General features: G+C 33.1%; 1 protein-coding gene across 3 annotated transcripts; it reads right to left on the reverse strand.

Annotated features, from left to right (window-relative positions):
* Positions 1 to 4,636: 4,636 nt before the first annotated feature.
* Positions 4,637 to 13,010, reverse strand: LOC129292897 (polyadenylation and cleavage factor homolog 4-like). Of its 3 annotated transcripts, XR_008589034.1 has the most exons (8): positions 12,343 to 13,010; positions 10,735 to 10,836; positions 10,354 to 10,614; positions 8,690 to 9,217; positions 6,581 to 7,465; positions 5,931 to 6,479; positions 5,478 to 5,654; positions 4,637 to 4,872 (listed from the first exon to the last, which is right to left on the reverse strand). XR_008589034.1 is itself a non-coding variant. In XM_054930582.1 (7 exons), exons 1-7 carry the CDS (start codon positions 12,706 to 12,708, stop codon positions 4,828 to 4,830), a joined length of 2,664 nt encoding a protein of 887 aa, XP_054786557.1. In that variant the 5' UTR covers positions 12,709 to 13,008; the 3' UTR covers positions 4,637 to 4,827. The 3 variants fall into 3 exon arrangements, 2 of the variants coding, with proteins under 2 accessions (XP_054786557.1, XP_054786556.1); XM_054930582.1 differs by lacking the exon at positions 5,478 to 5,654 and having other exon boundaries at positions 8,762 to 9,217; positions 12,343 to 13,008; XM_054930581.1 differs by lacking the exon at positions 5,478 to 5,654 and having other exon boundaries at positions 12,343 to 13,007.
* Between the last annotated feature and the right edge of the window lie 4,082 nt (positions 13,011 to 17,092).

The raw sequence follows: 17,092 nt of genomic DNA on the forward strand, positions 1-17,092 counted from the left end.
AATATCTAATTAAATTAAATAAGTGGAGTATATGACATTGAAAAAATATCAAAGTTCAATAATAAAATAATGATATCAATGGAGTTAGATCTAGTAGGAAGAGCTAGTCTTTCATATCATAACGAACTAAAATTTGAATGCTCATTATGAGATGTACCTGCATTTAGCCATGGCTAATATTAAAATTAATAAATCACAATATATTAGGCGGTTCAATAATTTTTGCCTAAGTTGCCAAAATTTCTTGACACCATCTTGATTAGCAATTGGACTAGGTTTTGTAACAAAAGAATAATATTTTTGCCGCGTCATATATATGAAGCACTAAGCATTAAAACGTGAAGTAATATTGGCAGGTTCAAATCATTTGATAAAAAAAACATTTTTTTTGTACTGGTGGATACTCAAAATGTTTTTTTTTTCTTTTGTTAGCTACATGTATTTTTTTTATTGAAGATAATTTTATTCAAAATACAATCAGATATTAAAGGTGAACACTTTTTTCAATAAAAATTCAAATGTTAGTTGATCATTTTATGGGGAACTAACCTTTTTAATCAAATTCAAATTCATATTGGTTACCCACTTTAAATGTTGACACCTCACTAGTTGCGTTTTCAGTTTCAATATGAGGTGGCCGCAACGTGTTGGCCATGCGTCTTGCAACTTGCAACTTTGATTCGGAAGTTTTAGCATTTAACATTGGATGACATGACAATGATATTTGTTTGTAAGGAGAATGATAGTTAAGTCTTAAAAAAAATTAATGATAATTAGTTTTTATAAAAAATTTTAAAAAATATGTTGTAAATATAAATTCAAATAAATATAAGTTTAGGAATTATAATTGTAAATAAGATATTTAAATTTTAGATGTAACATTTCAATTTGATTTGAGATCTTTGTCTACAACTGTCTGAATTAATATTTATAATTTATTTTAAAAAAATTATTTAAGATCTAATTGTTATTTATTACTTCTTTTGTGAATTTATTGCCATTCTCCGTTTGCTTGAATTCAAATTTTTTCTTGTCAAAAAATCTCTTTTGAGAATAACCTAGGACTCTTTGACCAAATCTAATTTATTCAAGTCTCTAAAACTATAAAATTTCACTGCATATGTGAGAGGTTGAAACAAAATTAAAGAGCTGGTTTAAAATTATGAAGCTAGATGCATAGACAACTCATATAAAAAAAATTAATAATTGATATATAAAAAATGAACAATTGATATAAGCAGAATGAGAGTAGCAAATTCATATAGTAGTGTTATGTTATTAATGAGTGTTGCAAACTCTATCTATATTAATTATTTATTTTTCATACATTAATTGTTAATTTTTTTATATGAGTTGTTCATTATCAAGCTTCACTAGGTAGTCAATTCTTTAATTTTATTTCAGCCCTCACATGTGTAGTAAAATTTCAAAATTTAGGGGTTTTGACTTATATTAAGTTGAGTCATGGGGTCTTTACTAAAATTTTCCCAAGTACTTTTTATTCAATATATCCCCCAACTTACTTAGTTATCACTTCGTCCATCTTAATATATGAGACATTTTTGGAAGTTATTTTGTGTCAAAGTATAATATTCCATTATTTATACTTTTTTTTGCCACCAAAAAAATAATTATACCTGTTTCAATGTTAGCCTTCCCTCCTTATTATATTTTTATTTCTAATTAATGTCTCACAAATAAGATAATATTAAATGAAGAATTTGTTTTAGAATTTTTTTTATTTTAAACAAATAAAGTTAAAAATATATTTAATGAATTTTATTGACATTCATAATTTTGTTTAAAAGCATCTTATAAATTAAAATAGAGGTAGTTCATTCCAATTTTTTCTCCCAAATTTTTTTGCACGTTTGAAACATTTCATTTTTGACTTGTAACGTGGAATAGTTTCTCACCAAGATTTTACAATCCTAATTAAGCACGAACAAACCATAGAAATAGAAAATGGTGGGGATGAAAACCTTGTTTTGAAAATTCCACCTCCCAAAATGCTAATGGAAAATGTGAGAGAAAATGAAAGAGTCTATCGCATCGCATTCTTCGGTGCATTAATAACAGTGGTCCACATGGCAGAACGAATACCTCTATTGGTTATCAAACAGAGAGGTGGAAAAATATCTGTGAAAGTATTTTTTTTTTTGGACCAATTTTGTGAAAGTATTTAAAGAGAGAGAAATAATAATTAAGAGAGAAGAGTAATCTTGGAAAACTAATCATTAATAAAAAAAATTTCAAAACATATATTCTGAAAAACCAAAACATATTTTAAAAATTTCTTATAAAATTGTGATTAGATTAAGGGTTGTTTGTTTCAACTGATTTTATAAAAAAATATTTATTATTTTAAAAAATCTATTTTGTAAGTTTTATAATATTTATTTAAATTTTTAAAAATAATTAAAATTCAAAAAATATTTTAATTATTTTTTCTAATATTAAGATATATCATAACGCTAATAAGTTGATTCAATATCGAACCATCAATTTTCTAGCCTTAAAAATGCAGTCTTTCTCGATATTAGAATAAGATTTTATCCTTTAGGAGCCATACATGTACCTTTTGATGCATCTGGTTCACCAAAAAATGTGAAAAAGAATTAATATGTAAATGTTAACTCTCTTTCTTTTGTATAGTAGATTTTTTTGAACTTCTAAAAAAATATCTTTTCCTTACAATTTTCAAGAAAGATGGCTTTTGGCTCATTTATATAAAAGAATGTTTCAAAAATGTAAAATGCGTGAAAATATTATAAAATTTTAATATAATTAAATAATAAATTATTTTTATAAAATGAAAATCAAAAAGATATTATAAAATTTAAAAAGAACTAATTAATAATCACTTTTTATTATTATAACCAAATCTAAAACAATGTCTGTTTTTTTATAAAATCTTCATAAAATAAATCTCTCTTTGTAAAATTTCTGAACTTTACAAAAAATCACTTATTTTATAATCTTAAACAAATGGCCCTAACTCTCAACACTTGTTTAATTGGAGATAACTCATACGCTCACACTAATCTGGATTAATAGAATTGCATCATATTTAAGGGTCGTCGCATGATTTATTAAAAGTTTTAACTTCTCGTAACTTACTTATCTTATAATTAGGAAAGCAACTTACAAAGATGCGTAAATAAGCTCACCTGAAGAATTTTAATACAAATAACTGTAATTTCCTAGAAAATACAAAATCAACTGAGAAACTTACATATTGACTTTTCAGGATGTATCCTAGGAAAGCTATATTTTTTCAAGAAGTTAACTTCTCATGGAGTAATGCAAATGAACCAAGTGAGCACTTAATTTTTAAGAATCAATTTTTAATGACTAAATCAACGAAATAGAAAATAATGTTAGTCTCAACTCTCATGACTCATCTCATAAAATTTATAATTCCACTCATTGGCCGATTCATGACCTTTCATTGGTTGGGAAACTTTATATAGAAGTGTCAATTACATTCAAATTTACTTTCAGCTCATATATTTTATTTACACCGTAATTACACATAAATTGCATAAGGATTAGAGAAAGAATACATAAAAATCATATGAAAATTGTATGGAGATTGAACAAAAATTATATAAAAGTTACACTAGTTTGTAGTGAGTTTACATAAAGAATCATTTTTTTAAACAAAAAACTAAAACCAATTTGTAAATTACAAATTTTAATAAATCAGTGTGGGCAAAATATCATGTTTACCATATTTGCATATAATTTTTGTTTTTTCAAGTGAGAACCAGCATTCGCCCATCTTCAAAGTAACTCACAGTAGTAACATGGGTCTGCAATGATTCCAAGAGTTATTAGGTGGTGGCATCCTTGTTTAAAATCTTGAATTAATTTTCTTTCATAAAATAATTCATACTTTTCCTAAAATCTCTCAACAGTAAATCATTTTTATTCATATCTAAATAATTTGAAAATGAAAATTATAATTTTTTTAATTTAAACAAACGGGAGGCCTTAAGCTTAACTTCGACTCCCAACAATCAGAAAGTAACAACACAAAAAAAAAAAACAAAAACAAAAACAAAACAAAACAAAAGGAAAAAAAAAACTGAAAATCCATCTGAATTTAGAGGTTTTCCGATTATTGTCAAATTCCTTGATCTCAAATTCGCTCTATCCTCACTAAAAGATACATAAATATAAATTTGAAAATAAATCATAATATTAATTTTTTTTTGCCTGAAAAATCATAATATTATTGACACATTTAAATGTGTGAGAAGTCCACAAACCAAACAAGTTTTCCAAGTTAGCCTGTTATGGAATAACCCAAACCCAAAATAGCACTCTTCAATTTTTTCGAGTTTCAATGAAGCAAACCCAGAACTGAAGAAATGCTTTTATATGTAAAAGATAATATATAATTACAGATTAATTTAGTTGATAAAGCTTTAACCTATAAATTATAAGGTAGTGGGTTTTTCAAATGTGGGAACCTTATTGATAGACAATGTGCAAGTACCTCTTTTATGCTCTTTGAACTCAGAAGCATATCCCAATCTTAGTGAATTGCAATACTCAATTCACCTAAAGTCCTAAACTTCTGTTTACACGAAAAAACACGGATTGAAGATTAAGCCCAGCAAAGAAGGGGTGTGGTTAAGATATAACTTCTGAGATTAGGCTTCAAGAAAAGATGACACGTTTCCAGTCCTATCATACATGTACATGATTCTGTCATGGGGCCACGATACAAGAAAGTCTACCATTTAAAAAATAAATAAAAATAAGTAAGAGCTTTCACTAACTGGAAACTTGTAAGTTATAGTACAAAAAAGGATTAACTCAAATCCGCATTCGTTTTCTTTGACTACCCTCTTCATTAGCGTCCTGCATACAGAGAGAGAAGATAGATCAGAAGAAATATTTACTAGAGACAATCTCAAGCACTACGCATTTTCATTATTTAAAAAAAAAAAAAAATTGGAACACCATGCATATCGGTTGAATTCAGAAGCTTATAAACCATGGTGTCCCAATTCCTTTAACATGTTTCGTAGAAGTAGTGCAGACTCATGCTAAGATTAAATATATCAGTATCTCAAGCACTGGAGTCTTGGAAACCGAAAGCCTCATAACCAACAAAAATAGCAATAAGAGACTTCAGACATGGTCAAGCATGGAAAGATTAAACAAATAGTTTGAATTTCTTGTCCTCTACTCATGCCAATTGTCTGTGAAACACAGAAACTTCATGTGTCTTGACGCCAGGCACTGATGCTGTCATGAAACAGAGTCCCATGTTTCGACAAGCTTTGTAAACAATATACATGCAGATACAATTTGGGTATGTGCCAAACATGGCTGACGGACATCCATTAAAAAAAAAATTAAAAACTGATTCTCTATTTTTATAATACAGTATAATATAATTGTTTTTCTATAAAATCATGTCAAAAAATAAAAATTTTGGCACATTAAAAAATGATACATACCCCAACATCTGTTGTTTTATTTTGCTATTATTATTGCTTTCTTTTTGGTGAAAACAAGTGAGTAAAATGTCCGTGTCATGTTGTATGCCTGTGTTTCATAGTCAAATCTCACATGTCCGGCACAATTTGGTACATTTTCAGATACAACTAGGATCGGCAGCAGGAGCATTGATGGCCCTGTTTCCAAATATGGCAGAAGACTACATGATTACTTAAATTACAAGGTACTGGAACTGGAAGCCTTCGCTGATAATCCTGAACAACAATGATCAATCTAAAAATATTTCCCAAGGTTACAAATATTTGACACTTCGATTCTTGCCTCCTTGGCATAAAAACTTCGGACAAGCAATATCATTCTAAAGATAAACACTGCAATAATATTAAAAATGGAATAGCACTAGATTATAACTACTAGGAGGGTAGCAGAGAAGTAAGAAAAGAGATAGTTACCCCGTCATCCTGTCTAGATTCTTCAGTGGGAACAGCACTAGATTCAGATCTGCATTTAGAATGAACAATTGGACCTAACTGCGACCTATCCATGTCTGCCACTCCTCCCTTGGGCGCATTTAGGTATACAGCTCCTTTAAACATCCATTCCTCAGTTTCATCACTATAAAACTCTTCAAAAGGCTCTCCACATAATGCACATGTATTCTGATCTTCATCAGCTGGCACAACCATCTCTTCATCTTCTTTATTTTCCTCCATCGTTTCAGTTGGCAAAAAACCAGGTACTGCTTCAGTTCCCAATGCCTCCGCACCACTAAGCCACATTCTCTCACTCACAAACCACTTACGAGAAGGCTTCTGCTTACGACTTTTAGACATCCGATTCTTAGTCACATGCCAATCCATATGACTACTGTGCTCCTCTTGACACTTGAATCGGAGGCCACAAGTTGTGCATTGTCGAGGGAGGTCAAAATATAAAGCACTAATTGCAGACTCATGCCGGATCTTCAGAATATCTGGATTAAACTCAGTTCCAACAGAATCCTAGAAAAATAGATAACAAGATAACTTTATTTAGCTATAATCATAGACTACACAACAAAGTTATCATTGCATGCAGGTCACAACAAACTTGAGTTAAATACCTGAACAGCGGGTGGTCCAATCAATGAGATCAAACCTTGTGCCATAAGTGAATTGATAAGACCAGAAAATGCACCAGCTGGCTGTTTAGTTGAGGTATAAGGACTATCATTTGTATGAGGCATCACTTGTGATGGAGGGCAAGGACCTGAAAATGAAGGAGGCAAGGCTCCCTGCTGCATAGGAAAAACATTTTTTCTGATGTTTTGGACTGGTAAAGGAAACTGTCCAATAGGTAACGACATGGACACAGTTGCACTGATAGCAGCACCATGTCTTTGCAAAGAACCCCCATGACTAAATTGAGAAGCTGCTGGAGCTTGCAATTCAGAATAACTTTCTCGCACATCCTGAGATGGAAAAGTTTGAGGTTGAAGTGCTTGCCCACGGTTTTGCGGGTTTGATGAAATTAGCCCTGATAGCTGATTAGGAATCTGCCGAAATGTTAATTTACTAATATTACTGTTCTCATCACTATCCAACAGCTGTTCAGGCATGAATGAAGATTTAGTAGGACCTTGATCTAAAATGGTGTTACTACTATTTATTGCTTCAAACTGACTCCTAACATGTTTCTGCAATGAAAAAATAGGATTTAAGGAGGGTGGACGAGTAGCATGCACATTTACAGGGGGCCTGGCTCGAAAAGATGCAGGTAAAGTTGGTGGACGAATCTCAAGCCCATATGAGCTTACTTTAGTAATCGGGATGCTATCAATATGAGACAAATGAGCATTCCTTGCTCGACCTCTAATATTAACAAGGTGATGTGAAGAGTTAGGCAAATGATGTGAAATCTTCAAGGCATCATGAGGAGGATGGGAGCCCAGACCATGATTTAAGTGATTATGCAATCCAGTTATCTGACCTAATGATCCGCCACCATTCTGCACAGAATATTCGAACTATCACTCAACAGTAAAATATTATCAAATTCACTTTCAAAGGGAAAAAAAAAACATATTGCACTCCATGATGATAATGAAACAGTGCAAGCTAATTAGTTAACTCTAATACATGAGGACAAGAAGACTGGCCCACAAAACAAATCATTACTCTAATATATGACCAAAATTTATTTATCATCAAAAAGGGGGCAAAAAGGATATTGCCACTAGGCATGGTTGTGAAGATTGGATCTTAACCATCAAGACCATAAGCTACCTACCATGAGGACCGACTAACATTCCTATGTAAGATCATTTTGTTGTATGATCAGATCAGTATCTTTTCTTTCCCCCGGCTGAACACCCAGTTTTGCCTTTTCCCAAGCCAGAATATCATGTTTCAGACACTCTCAACACAAAACCCAGCATCAAAGGTTTTCCCCTCCCCTCAAACTCATCATACCAGCCCTTTCTTGCATCCACAAACACTGGATCACAAGCCAATTCCCTACCAGCAGCCATTCAATCAGGTTCACCAGCCCAAGCCTGTGACAATATTTGTCCTCTCTTACTGCAAAATTTGTCCCTTTTAAATTTGCTCTGTGCTACCTTATAAAGAGTCATCTACTACTTCATTGAGAAATTGGATTTCTAAGAATCCTTAATTCATAATTCTAATGAATTATCATGTTTATCCTGTAAGTTGTGGCTTTTGAGATTTATGACTTAAGTTTGATATGAGATCTTCTTGAAACCTATGGCATTTATAATGAACCAATATAGGTCCCATGCATTGCACAGAATTTGATAAGTCACATTGTTCATGACTCATAAACAATGCAGCTTGCTATAATTTTTTATAATATATATAGATATAGATTATTTGATTTTCAAGTATCATGCTTATCAATGAAATTAAATATAATTTTAAAATTAACCTTTTATCAAAGTTTACAATTCAATCCAACAATTTCATCTCTTCAGCCCTTGGTCAATCCTATGCATAATGACAATCTTGACAATCATGATGTTAGTGACATATGTAAGACCAAAGAAAAAAAAAAACTGGTGGACTCACGCCTGCACGAATGAATGCCAAATATCTAACCTAATTTAATTTGGGCATCCACAACACAATCCTCATAACCAAGGAATTATCAGGGAATTAAGATAAGACGCATCAATTAAAAACAAGGTCATGACATGAAAGTAGAGGAAACATACATCCGGCAACACAAATGCATCTTCTGCTATAATAGAAGAATCATTCATGAGAGGAAGCTGAGATTGACTAACCCAACCGCTTCTGGTATCTTGACCCAAAGCAGCAGTATTAGCTGCAACAATACCACTAGATCTTTCCCTAGACAAAATAATTGATGATGGTAAGACCCCATTACTTCTCTTATGCTCTACTAATGTTGGACTCATATCTTCCCAATTAAACTCCTCTTCTTCAGTATTCTGCCATGATGTTGACACCACCTTGTTGTCTATACCATTTATGTCAAGTGGTTCAACCAGCGGCTTATTGCTTGAAATTTCAGTCCTTTTGTCACTGCCATAAGCATCAATGAGAGCTCTTGGATTTTGGCGTTGATGTCCATTTGTGGAAAATTGAAATTGACTCAGACCATCACCAGAATACTGTTTCCCATGCCTGCTTATTGAAGCTTGATGCATCTTATTAGCTCCAACACCAAAATTTGTATGTTCCATGCTTCCTGTTGAATCCAACATTTCACCCCCATCCTGAGAGAAAAAACCAACCTTGTCAAAATTCATATCCATAATGACATTGGTTCCCAAGTAAAGATTGAAATTGTTTCCATTGCATGCTGAATATTTAGCAGTAATTACTATAAAACAGAAAGCACACAACTCCTCACTGTCCTAATCCCTGAAAAAAAGGACTTGGGAACGTACAGAGAAGAAACAAAGGATGATAAAACGTGGAAGAGCTTCAAAATGCCCCAGTCGTCAGTTAGAAAACCTAGAGTCAGCAGCAGAGATACTTCAACACTTGTATAAAATGCAGTCAGTCATAAAAAAAGAAAAGAAAAATCTTTTCCCTGCCAACAACGTACACAGTGGAGACATAGTGATGTAAAATACAAACACTCACGCTCACACTGATTTGAACAGAATAGGATAAGGGAGAAGAAACAGAAACAGAGAGTGGGAGGTGGAGGGGAAGTGAGAACAGAGAAGGTGAAAAGAGAGAGAAGTAACTGAAATATGAGAGGGAGAACAAAAGAGAGACACAGAACTGAGAGAGAGGGAGCTTTCAAAAAATCATAATGCTTCAAACATTCATTGCCTCCTGAATACACAAGTCATGCTATTTATAAGCATGAGGTTTCCTCTTAACAAGGAAATGTCCACTTGCTGCCTAGTTTCCTTCACAAGAAGGAAACTTACAAAAATTTCTTCCTAACAAGGAAATGTCCACTTGCTGCCTGGTTTCCTTTACAAGAAGGAAACTTACAAAAATTAAATAAAAAGCAACAAACTAATAAACTAATGAAAAGCAATAAGAAGTAATAAATTATTTCCTTCTAAAGTAATATTTGCCATATTTTCTATCACATAGTATTAAGACCCCAAAATTGGCGGCTCATCGTCAAAATTCCAACTGTAGAGGATTTCACAATACCAGTTTGTAGGAAGAATAATTGGGCCATAAACAAAATAAGAAAATGGGAACATACAGAGAAACCCTCGGTCTGAACTATTGTAATGGAAAGTTTCACTGGAATTATTTCCCTTCACATGTACACAATACTATTAGTGAGAAAACGACAATTGATTCTTTACCTAATATACAAGCTGCAGTCAGTCCCTGCAGCATTTTGAAAAGAAGAGAAAAGTTTCATCGAAAAGCTTACAGTGTCCATGGTTGAGTTTTCCAACTGCCGCAGGTATTTTGGATTAACATGAATGCCATGAGTTCGCTGTGTAGCTTCAGACACCCTAGGGGGATTAATGCTAGATGATACATTCTGATTATTAACTGCTTGAGAAAAACGCAGCTGCACTTCAATCTTGCGAAGGACAGAAGGTGGAAAGACAGCTGACCAGGTACCAAAGAGATGACGCATTGCATGATGCAAATTAGGCTGGACTTGCCGATATGCTACACAGAAGACCTTCAGAAAAAATAGAACCACAAGTTTTAAGAACAGAATAAAATAGTTCACCAATTTAACCCAAAAAAAAAAGTACATATTTCACAAATATAAATAATAATGTAACTCAAACCAACTTACTTCAGGAAGACGTGAGGAGAAGTATCCAACATACTCCCCACCAATATTCTTCACAATACTGTCTAAAAGATACAGTGAAGGAAGCTTGTGCTCCGAAGGCACCTGGCAAAAGGTGATTTAAAAAATGAAGGTTCCATTCAAGCAGTGGCAGAAAGCCAGACATAAAAATTGCACAGGGGAGGTTAAAATGGCAACTGACATGATAATTTTTCGCTAAACTATGTAACATAATGAACTAAATCACCAGAAAAGTAGACAGACTCTTTGCTACAATATCAACAGCAAGTAGATGCACCATTGGATAACATGTTTTAAGGCACTCTAAGAATGTGTTTCCTGGCTTATGTAACTAAACACCTCTTCATTATGAATTTTGCATAGCCAATTCGTACAAGGCCCTAAGATGATAGCACTGAAATCTGTTTCTAACTAAAGATCACAAACAGAAATTTGAGATGTAATCTCTAAAGATCAGCCTTAATTAAACATATGGCTGAAACACAATACTAATCCTTATTTACAAAGGATCATACTTCCCACTGATACTAGCAAACTTTCGCCAACAAATACAACATAAAAGAGAAAAGGCATCTGTGTAATGATAAAAGAACTTGAATTCATCAATGGAAAAGATAACAAACATCAAAATGTTATAAGCATCAAGTACTGAACAAATGTGGTAAAATTGAAAATCCAATGGATAATGAAAAATACTTAAGAATAACTTAGAATATAGAGAAAAATACAGAGCTAGATAGCACTCCTACCAAGAACAACGTATACATTATCCAATCTTCATCAACTTGTCTACGCAAATTACTTCTACACTGATTTTATATGAACAGAAAGTCCTCTTTTATAACTAAAACTAGAGATTCTTGCTTTCCAAATAATTTACCGTGAGGCAAGTATGCGAGATAGAGAATGGATAAGTTACCAAACATGAACTGTAAGTACAACTGAGCATAAAAAGTTAAAGAGCTCTATTCCAATTCCGCTTGTTACCAATGGATTTTATGTCCTGCAAAACACCAGTTACTATTTTATTTTGATCGAAGGTGTGCATTTTTTGTTTGTGCAATTAAATAAACTTTCGCTTGTGCCCTTAGGTTTTTCCCAATTTGGATTTATTATTGATATCTATATTCCCCGTGCTAAACAGAGAGTTCGTAAATGAGCTGTAAATGTTTCCGATGGTAATCAATTCGTGCAGAATACACTACTTCTGTTTGTGGCCCTTAGCTGTTTTCGATAATGACTAGAAGCAAAGAAAATCCTTTGCTCACGCAAATATATGTAACCCATAACCAAAGGCTCTAAATTATGAATCGCAGTTGATGAAAAGTCAAGTTGTTCCAGATTACCAAGATAAAAATGGACAATAAAATTGAACCTTCCGTGTACATTGAGTACTACTAGCAAAGCAGAAAAAGAAGTCAATTTCAACGAATCAGAAATAGAAAACTTCATATTCGAAGTCGCAAGAGTTTGAAGAAAAACATCGATGGGATGACTTAACCCAAAGGAATACAAAAGCTTCATCCCCAACATATTGACAAGGCGTGAAGGGGGGGAAGAAAAAGCTTTTCCGCTGCTATCAAGACCGACCTCAATAATTCGATCGCAAATTGCATCAGCTATTCCCCTGCCATGCTCCTTCTGGTCTCCCGCAATGATGGTAAGTTCGGTGATGATGGGCTTCGAATTTAAAGTAAGCTCGGATAAGACTATCTCGTAAAGTTGAACAATCTCATCGGTGGACGGCGGAAGCACATCGTCGTCGGACAAAGCCCTCTGTTCATCGTCTCGCTGCTTGAGCAGAGCCTTGAACCGTTCCAATATCGAAGAAGCAAGTGGCTTCGGAGCCATCTCATTGGGTATGGATTTTGCAGCGGCAGAAGGGAGCACTCGCCCAGGAGGGAAACCCAGGGGCCTAGGGTTTTCACGGGAAAGTAACAACCTTTGAGAGCCCATGGAGATCAGAGAATCCAGAGACGAAAGAAAAAGAAAAAGGGCAGAGTTGGGGATGGGATTAGGGTTAGGGTTAGGGTTTTGGCCCACCTCAACAGGCTGAGAAGTGAAGCAAGGTTTTTCTCCGCCACCATCGAAGGAGTTCAAACTCGGCGCCAAAGAAGTGGGGCGAAGCAGAGGGCACAGCAAAATGAGAGAGACGAATTGGGTTAGCGTCTGAGGATAGAGAGAGAGACACTGAGGAAATCCTTGTCTGAGAGTTCAGAACGGCTTCAATCTAACGGATTTCAAAGGAAGCTGGCCCCACTAGAATACCTGCGTGTCCAGATCCAATACAATAGTGTTGAGATAGGGCAAGGTGGCGCGAGGCCATACGCTATAAGGGTGCCCGTGTGAGTAACAGTGTCCGCCAAACATGTTGAATCAATCATGCAACTTGTTTACTTGATTAAAGTGTAAACAGTGAATTTTTCACTTCATAAAATTAGAACCCTTAACTGTTGATTAATTTTATCTCATAATATTAAATATTAAAAGTATTAATATTTTAATGAGATGTTATTGAGAAATATTAAACTTATTAATATTATTGCCAGCAATGGTGGTCTAATAATGACCTGATAGCTAATGAAAGTAATTAATTAAAATGGTATTTTGGTATTTTATATGGGTAAGAATTATCATTACTCTATTTATTTGTAATTTAGAGAATTTTTTTATTGACGTAATTTAAAAATTTAAACATTATTAATTTTTTGGGAAAACATAATTATTATTCCCTATAATTTTAACATGTTTGGTATAGGTTTCTATAGTTTTTTTATTTTATTTTAGGTCCTTCTAGTTTATCCCATATATAACATTAGTCTCACTATTTTTTAAACATGTCCAAAAGAATAATAAGTGATACTAATAATGTTAAATAGGCTTACTTGTGATGAATGTCATCAATTTTTGTATTAAGATGAAATTATACTTCAACTATTGAAACCTGAAATATGAAAGAGAACAAAGTGGACAACACTATTAATTTGTTGAATCATTATTCCATTCAACCTATATTAGCAGCCAAGGGTGGAGATGGGGGGACCAAGGAGAGTCACAGTCTTAACTTTTCTTATTATAAAATATAAAAGTTACATATTTTCAACCCCCTAGGCTAAGTTAGCATTGTAACATCCCAAAAATATTAATCTCAAATTAACCAAGTTAAAGGAGTTTAAGTTAGTAATTGAGGGTAATTAGATAAAATAGTATGGTGTGTCGTTTAAAAGGGCTAACAAGCCTATTGGGTTATAATGACAGCCTTAAGATTGGGTCCATAATGATAATAGGCCACTTAAGCCCTAAAAATGAAAGAAAATGTGAGAAAGGAGCCTCTGTGTCACACGTTACAGCGTGTGTGTTTTTTAGCTACGACGTAAAGGCTAAAATTAAAAAAGGTAGCCCTTTGTGCCACATGTCACGACACATGACTCCACAGTGCATGGTCAAAAATCCTAACTTATCAGGTGTGAGTCAGTTCAAAAAAAAAAGGAAATAGAGAGAGTTGATAGAGAGGGACGAAAAGCTTGAGGTTTGTTTTGCTAGGGCTTGGACTTTTCAAACATTAGAAATTTTTGGAAGCTTCTAAACACTAAAGGAAAGTTTTACAAGCCTTATTTTTCTTTCCTCTTCCTCTTTTGAGAATTTCTGAATTAGGGCTTGAAGATGAGAGTTGATTTTTCGACTCTAGAATCTATGGGTTTGAAACATTAACTCAAATAGAGTTAATGAAAGTTATTTCAGTGATTTAAACCCTAGAATGAGCAATAAATGTCTTTTTGGTGGTTGGGGCTATTAATATTCAAAAATCTGTAATAAATGTGATAGTTGGAGAAGTGTGATGCCATTTTTAATAATGGTATAGAAGTCCAATAGAGTTACTATGAATTAAAGGGAGTTAAGGAACATAATGGATATACTTAAGTACTAGAGAATTGGAGTCTTAAGTAATAGAAATGTTGAGTTAGAGTGCTAAGAATTATCCTAATGAAAATATTAATAATGGTTGATGTGGTTAAATTGTAGATTAAATATCATTGGCACCATTCAAGCTTGGAATAACTTGGAAGTTTATTATTGAAGGGTAAACTTTTGACATCTCAAAGGTTTGAGGTATTCAGAAGAAATCTTTTTTATGCTTTTATGTGTTAATTAGTTACTTTGATTTATAAACTATTATTGAAACTAGTGGAACTATTTATAATGCAAGTGTGGCATAATATAAATGTAAAACACATGTTGAGCATGACTTATGAGTTAATTGATAAGCTAAATGCATGTGTAAAATGTGTGGTATAATAATTGATTGGCAAGTCATGTTGAGAAATGACTGAAATTATGAGTAATTTGAGAAGTAGAATGATTAGTGGAATCATGTGCTATATTATGATGTGGAGTTTCATGATAAGTTGTAAAGTGGAGTTATGTGATGTACTGTGAAGTGATTATGTGCTAAAAACAATAATGTTATTAGGCATGTTAATTGTGTTGAGTTATATACATGCCATGAATTATTATACTTGTGCATTAAATGATCATGTGAGGTGACAGTTCGTTTAAGAAGAAGAGTAGTAAGTTAAAATCTACATGGTATGGTCGCCATTTAAAGCTTGATGGCTTACTTAGATATATTTATATTTATTGTCTCACTTGTTTGATGAAGGACTGCTATGATTTATTAAGGGATTCAAACCTAATATAGTCTTTACTTGTTCGTCAAGAAAGCTAGTTTAAGGAGAACAATGCACCATAGTGTGAGATTTTGAAAAAACTATGAATCATAAGTAAGTTAAGCAACCTTGGTTGGGTTACTTCTCACGCGTGAAAAACTAAGATAGTCTCATCACATGGACAAGCCCATTAAGTATAGCCTATAGTTTCATGTTGAAGGTATAAGGAGGATATAAGGGAAGTGGTAATCATGCATTTTGTTACTAAGAGTACATGGTTGTTTATATTATAACCTTTATGATAAAATTATGTGAATCAATTCTACATTTAGTCTTTTATACATGTATAGTGCTTGCTTCAATTCTTAAAGATGTAGCTATCATATAATATATTTTGCATTTGATAAAATAAATTATAAGAATTATTACTGATAAACTTTGTCAAGCATTGCAATAAAAATCATAAAATTAAGGTGAGAATTTCAATAAAGAACCATGGTAGAACCTTATTTACTAGTCAAGCCTAAACAATTTTAAAAATGCACTAAAGGATTTTGGGATTCAAGTGAAATAAAATTGTGAAGCCAAATGGCTGAAATGATCATACTAAATGAAAGGAAAAATAGTTTAAAGAATATAGAAGAAAAATTGCATGAAGTTGTTTAGCTCTAGCTCACCACACAGCTCCCCATTTCTACACCTTCTTTCTAAGAACAAAGTGATAAATCATGTAGTTAGCCATCTGTCTCCTTTTATGGATAGTGCTATCATTTAATGTTGTTTTGTTTAGAGTAATTTGTATGGATTTATGTATAGATTTTTTATTAGGTTAAGGAAAGAGCTTGTCTAATCATTTTAAAATGTCATCTCTATTGAGGTAAAGTTTGAACTTATCTTGCAAAAAGTTTTATCATTTTCATCTCAATTGTTAAATACAAATTTGTTATGGGTTTATAATGTGTGGCATGGGTATGAAACAAGTAGGTTATTTCATATAAAGAATTGTAAGCGCTTGTCTGATATAAACTATTCTAGGAACGTAATTATTGCAGAGTTGATAGGTTGAGGAAAGGTGCTATGTAATATCTCACTCCACTATATACAATTAACTAATATAACCCATAGTAATCAAAAGAATTAACTCAAAAAGTGATTACCAAAGTTTAATTCAAAAGCAAGGAATCTTAAATTTTTTATAATCATAAAGAATTTAAAACAATCAAGATCTCTTGTATCAGAGTAAAAATAAGTTATGGAAGCATGGGATACCTCAGAGGAGTGAAAGAAATCAAAAACAAGTGAAAAAAACAACTCTTTTAACGTGTGACAGAGCAATACGCTGTGACTCATGCACGCTGTATTGCTGCGTGTTACTCTCTGTGCCACGCACCACAGCTCAGCGCCATGTGCCGTGGTGTGTTACACGAAATATCAGCAGATTCCGCTGTCATTTAATAGCAGAATTGGGGAACTTTTGACACGTCTTGATTTTCCTAACATCCGAATGACGTGATCTAAGTATTTACGAAAAGCTCTTAACATGAACTAGCTTGTGTCATTTCCAAAATAAGTCACACTAGGAAGTTAGGCACCCAAATATATTTTAACCACCTTTCACAACTTTCACATAAAAAAGGTGTCTAAGAGCCTTTCCTAACACCTAGATCATGTCC

The sequence above is a fragment of the Prosopis cineraria genome, unplaced genomic scaffold (assembly GCF_029017545.1).
Source record: "Prosopis cineraria cultivar Desert tree isolate PC_DT_omini unplaced genomic scaffold, ASM2901754v1 PC14, whole genome shotgun sequence".
NCBI classification, from domain to species: Eukaryota; Viridiplantae; Streptophyta; class Magnoliopsida; order Fabales; family Fabaceae; genus Prosopis; species Prosopis cineraria.

What these genes read in the sequence shown, in the direction of transcription:
- LOC129292897 (XM_054930581.1), bottom strand. Translation starts at nt 12,708, where the DNA reads ATGGGCTCTCAAAGGTTGTTACTTTCCCGTGAAAACCCTAGGCCCCTG. An exon ending in TTTGCGATCGAATTATTGAG is followed by an intron (nt 10,837 to 12,342) that starts GTCGGTCTTGAT and finishes ACCTTTTGCCAG; the next exon opens with GTGCCTTCGGAGCACAAGCT. An exon ending in TTGGACCACCCGCTGTTCAG is followed by an intron (nt 6,480 to 6,580) that starts GTATTTAACTCA and finishes CTATTTTTCTAG; the next exon opens with GATTCTGTTGGAACTGAGTT.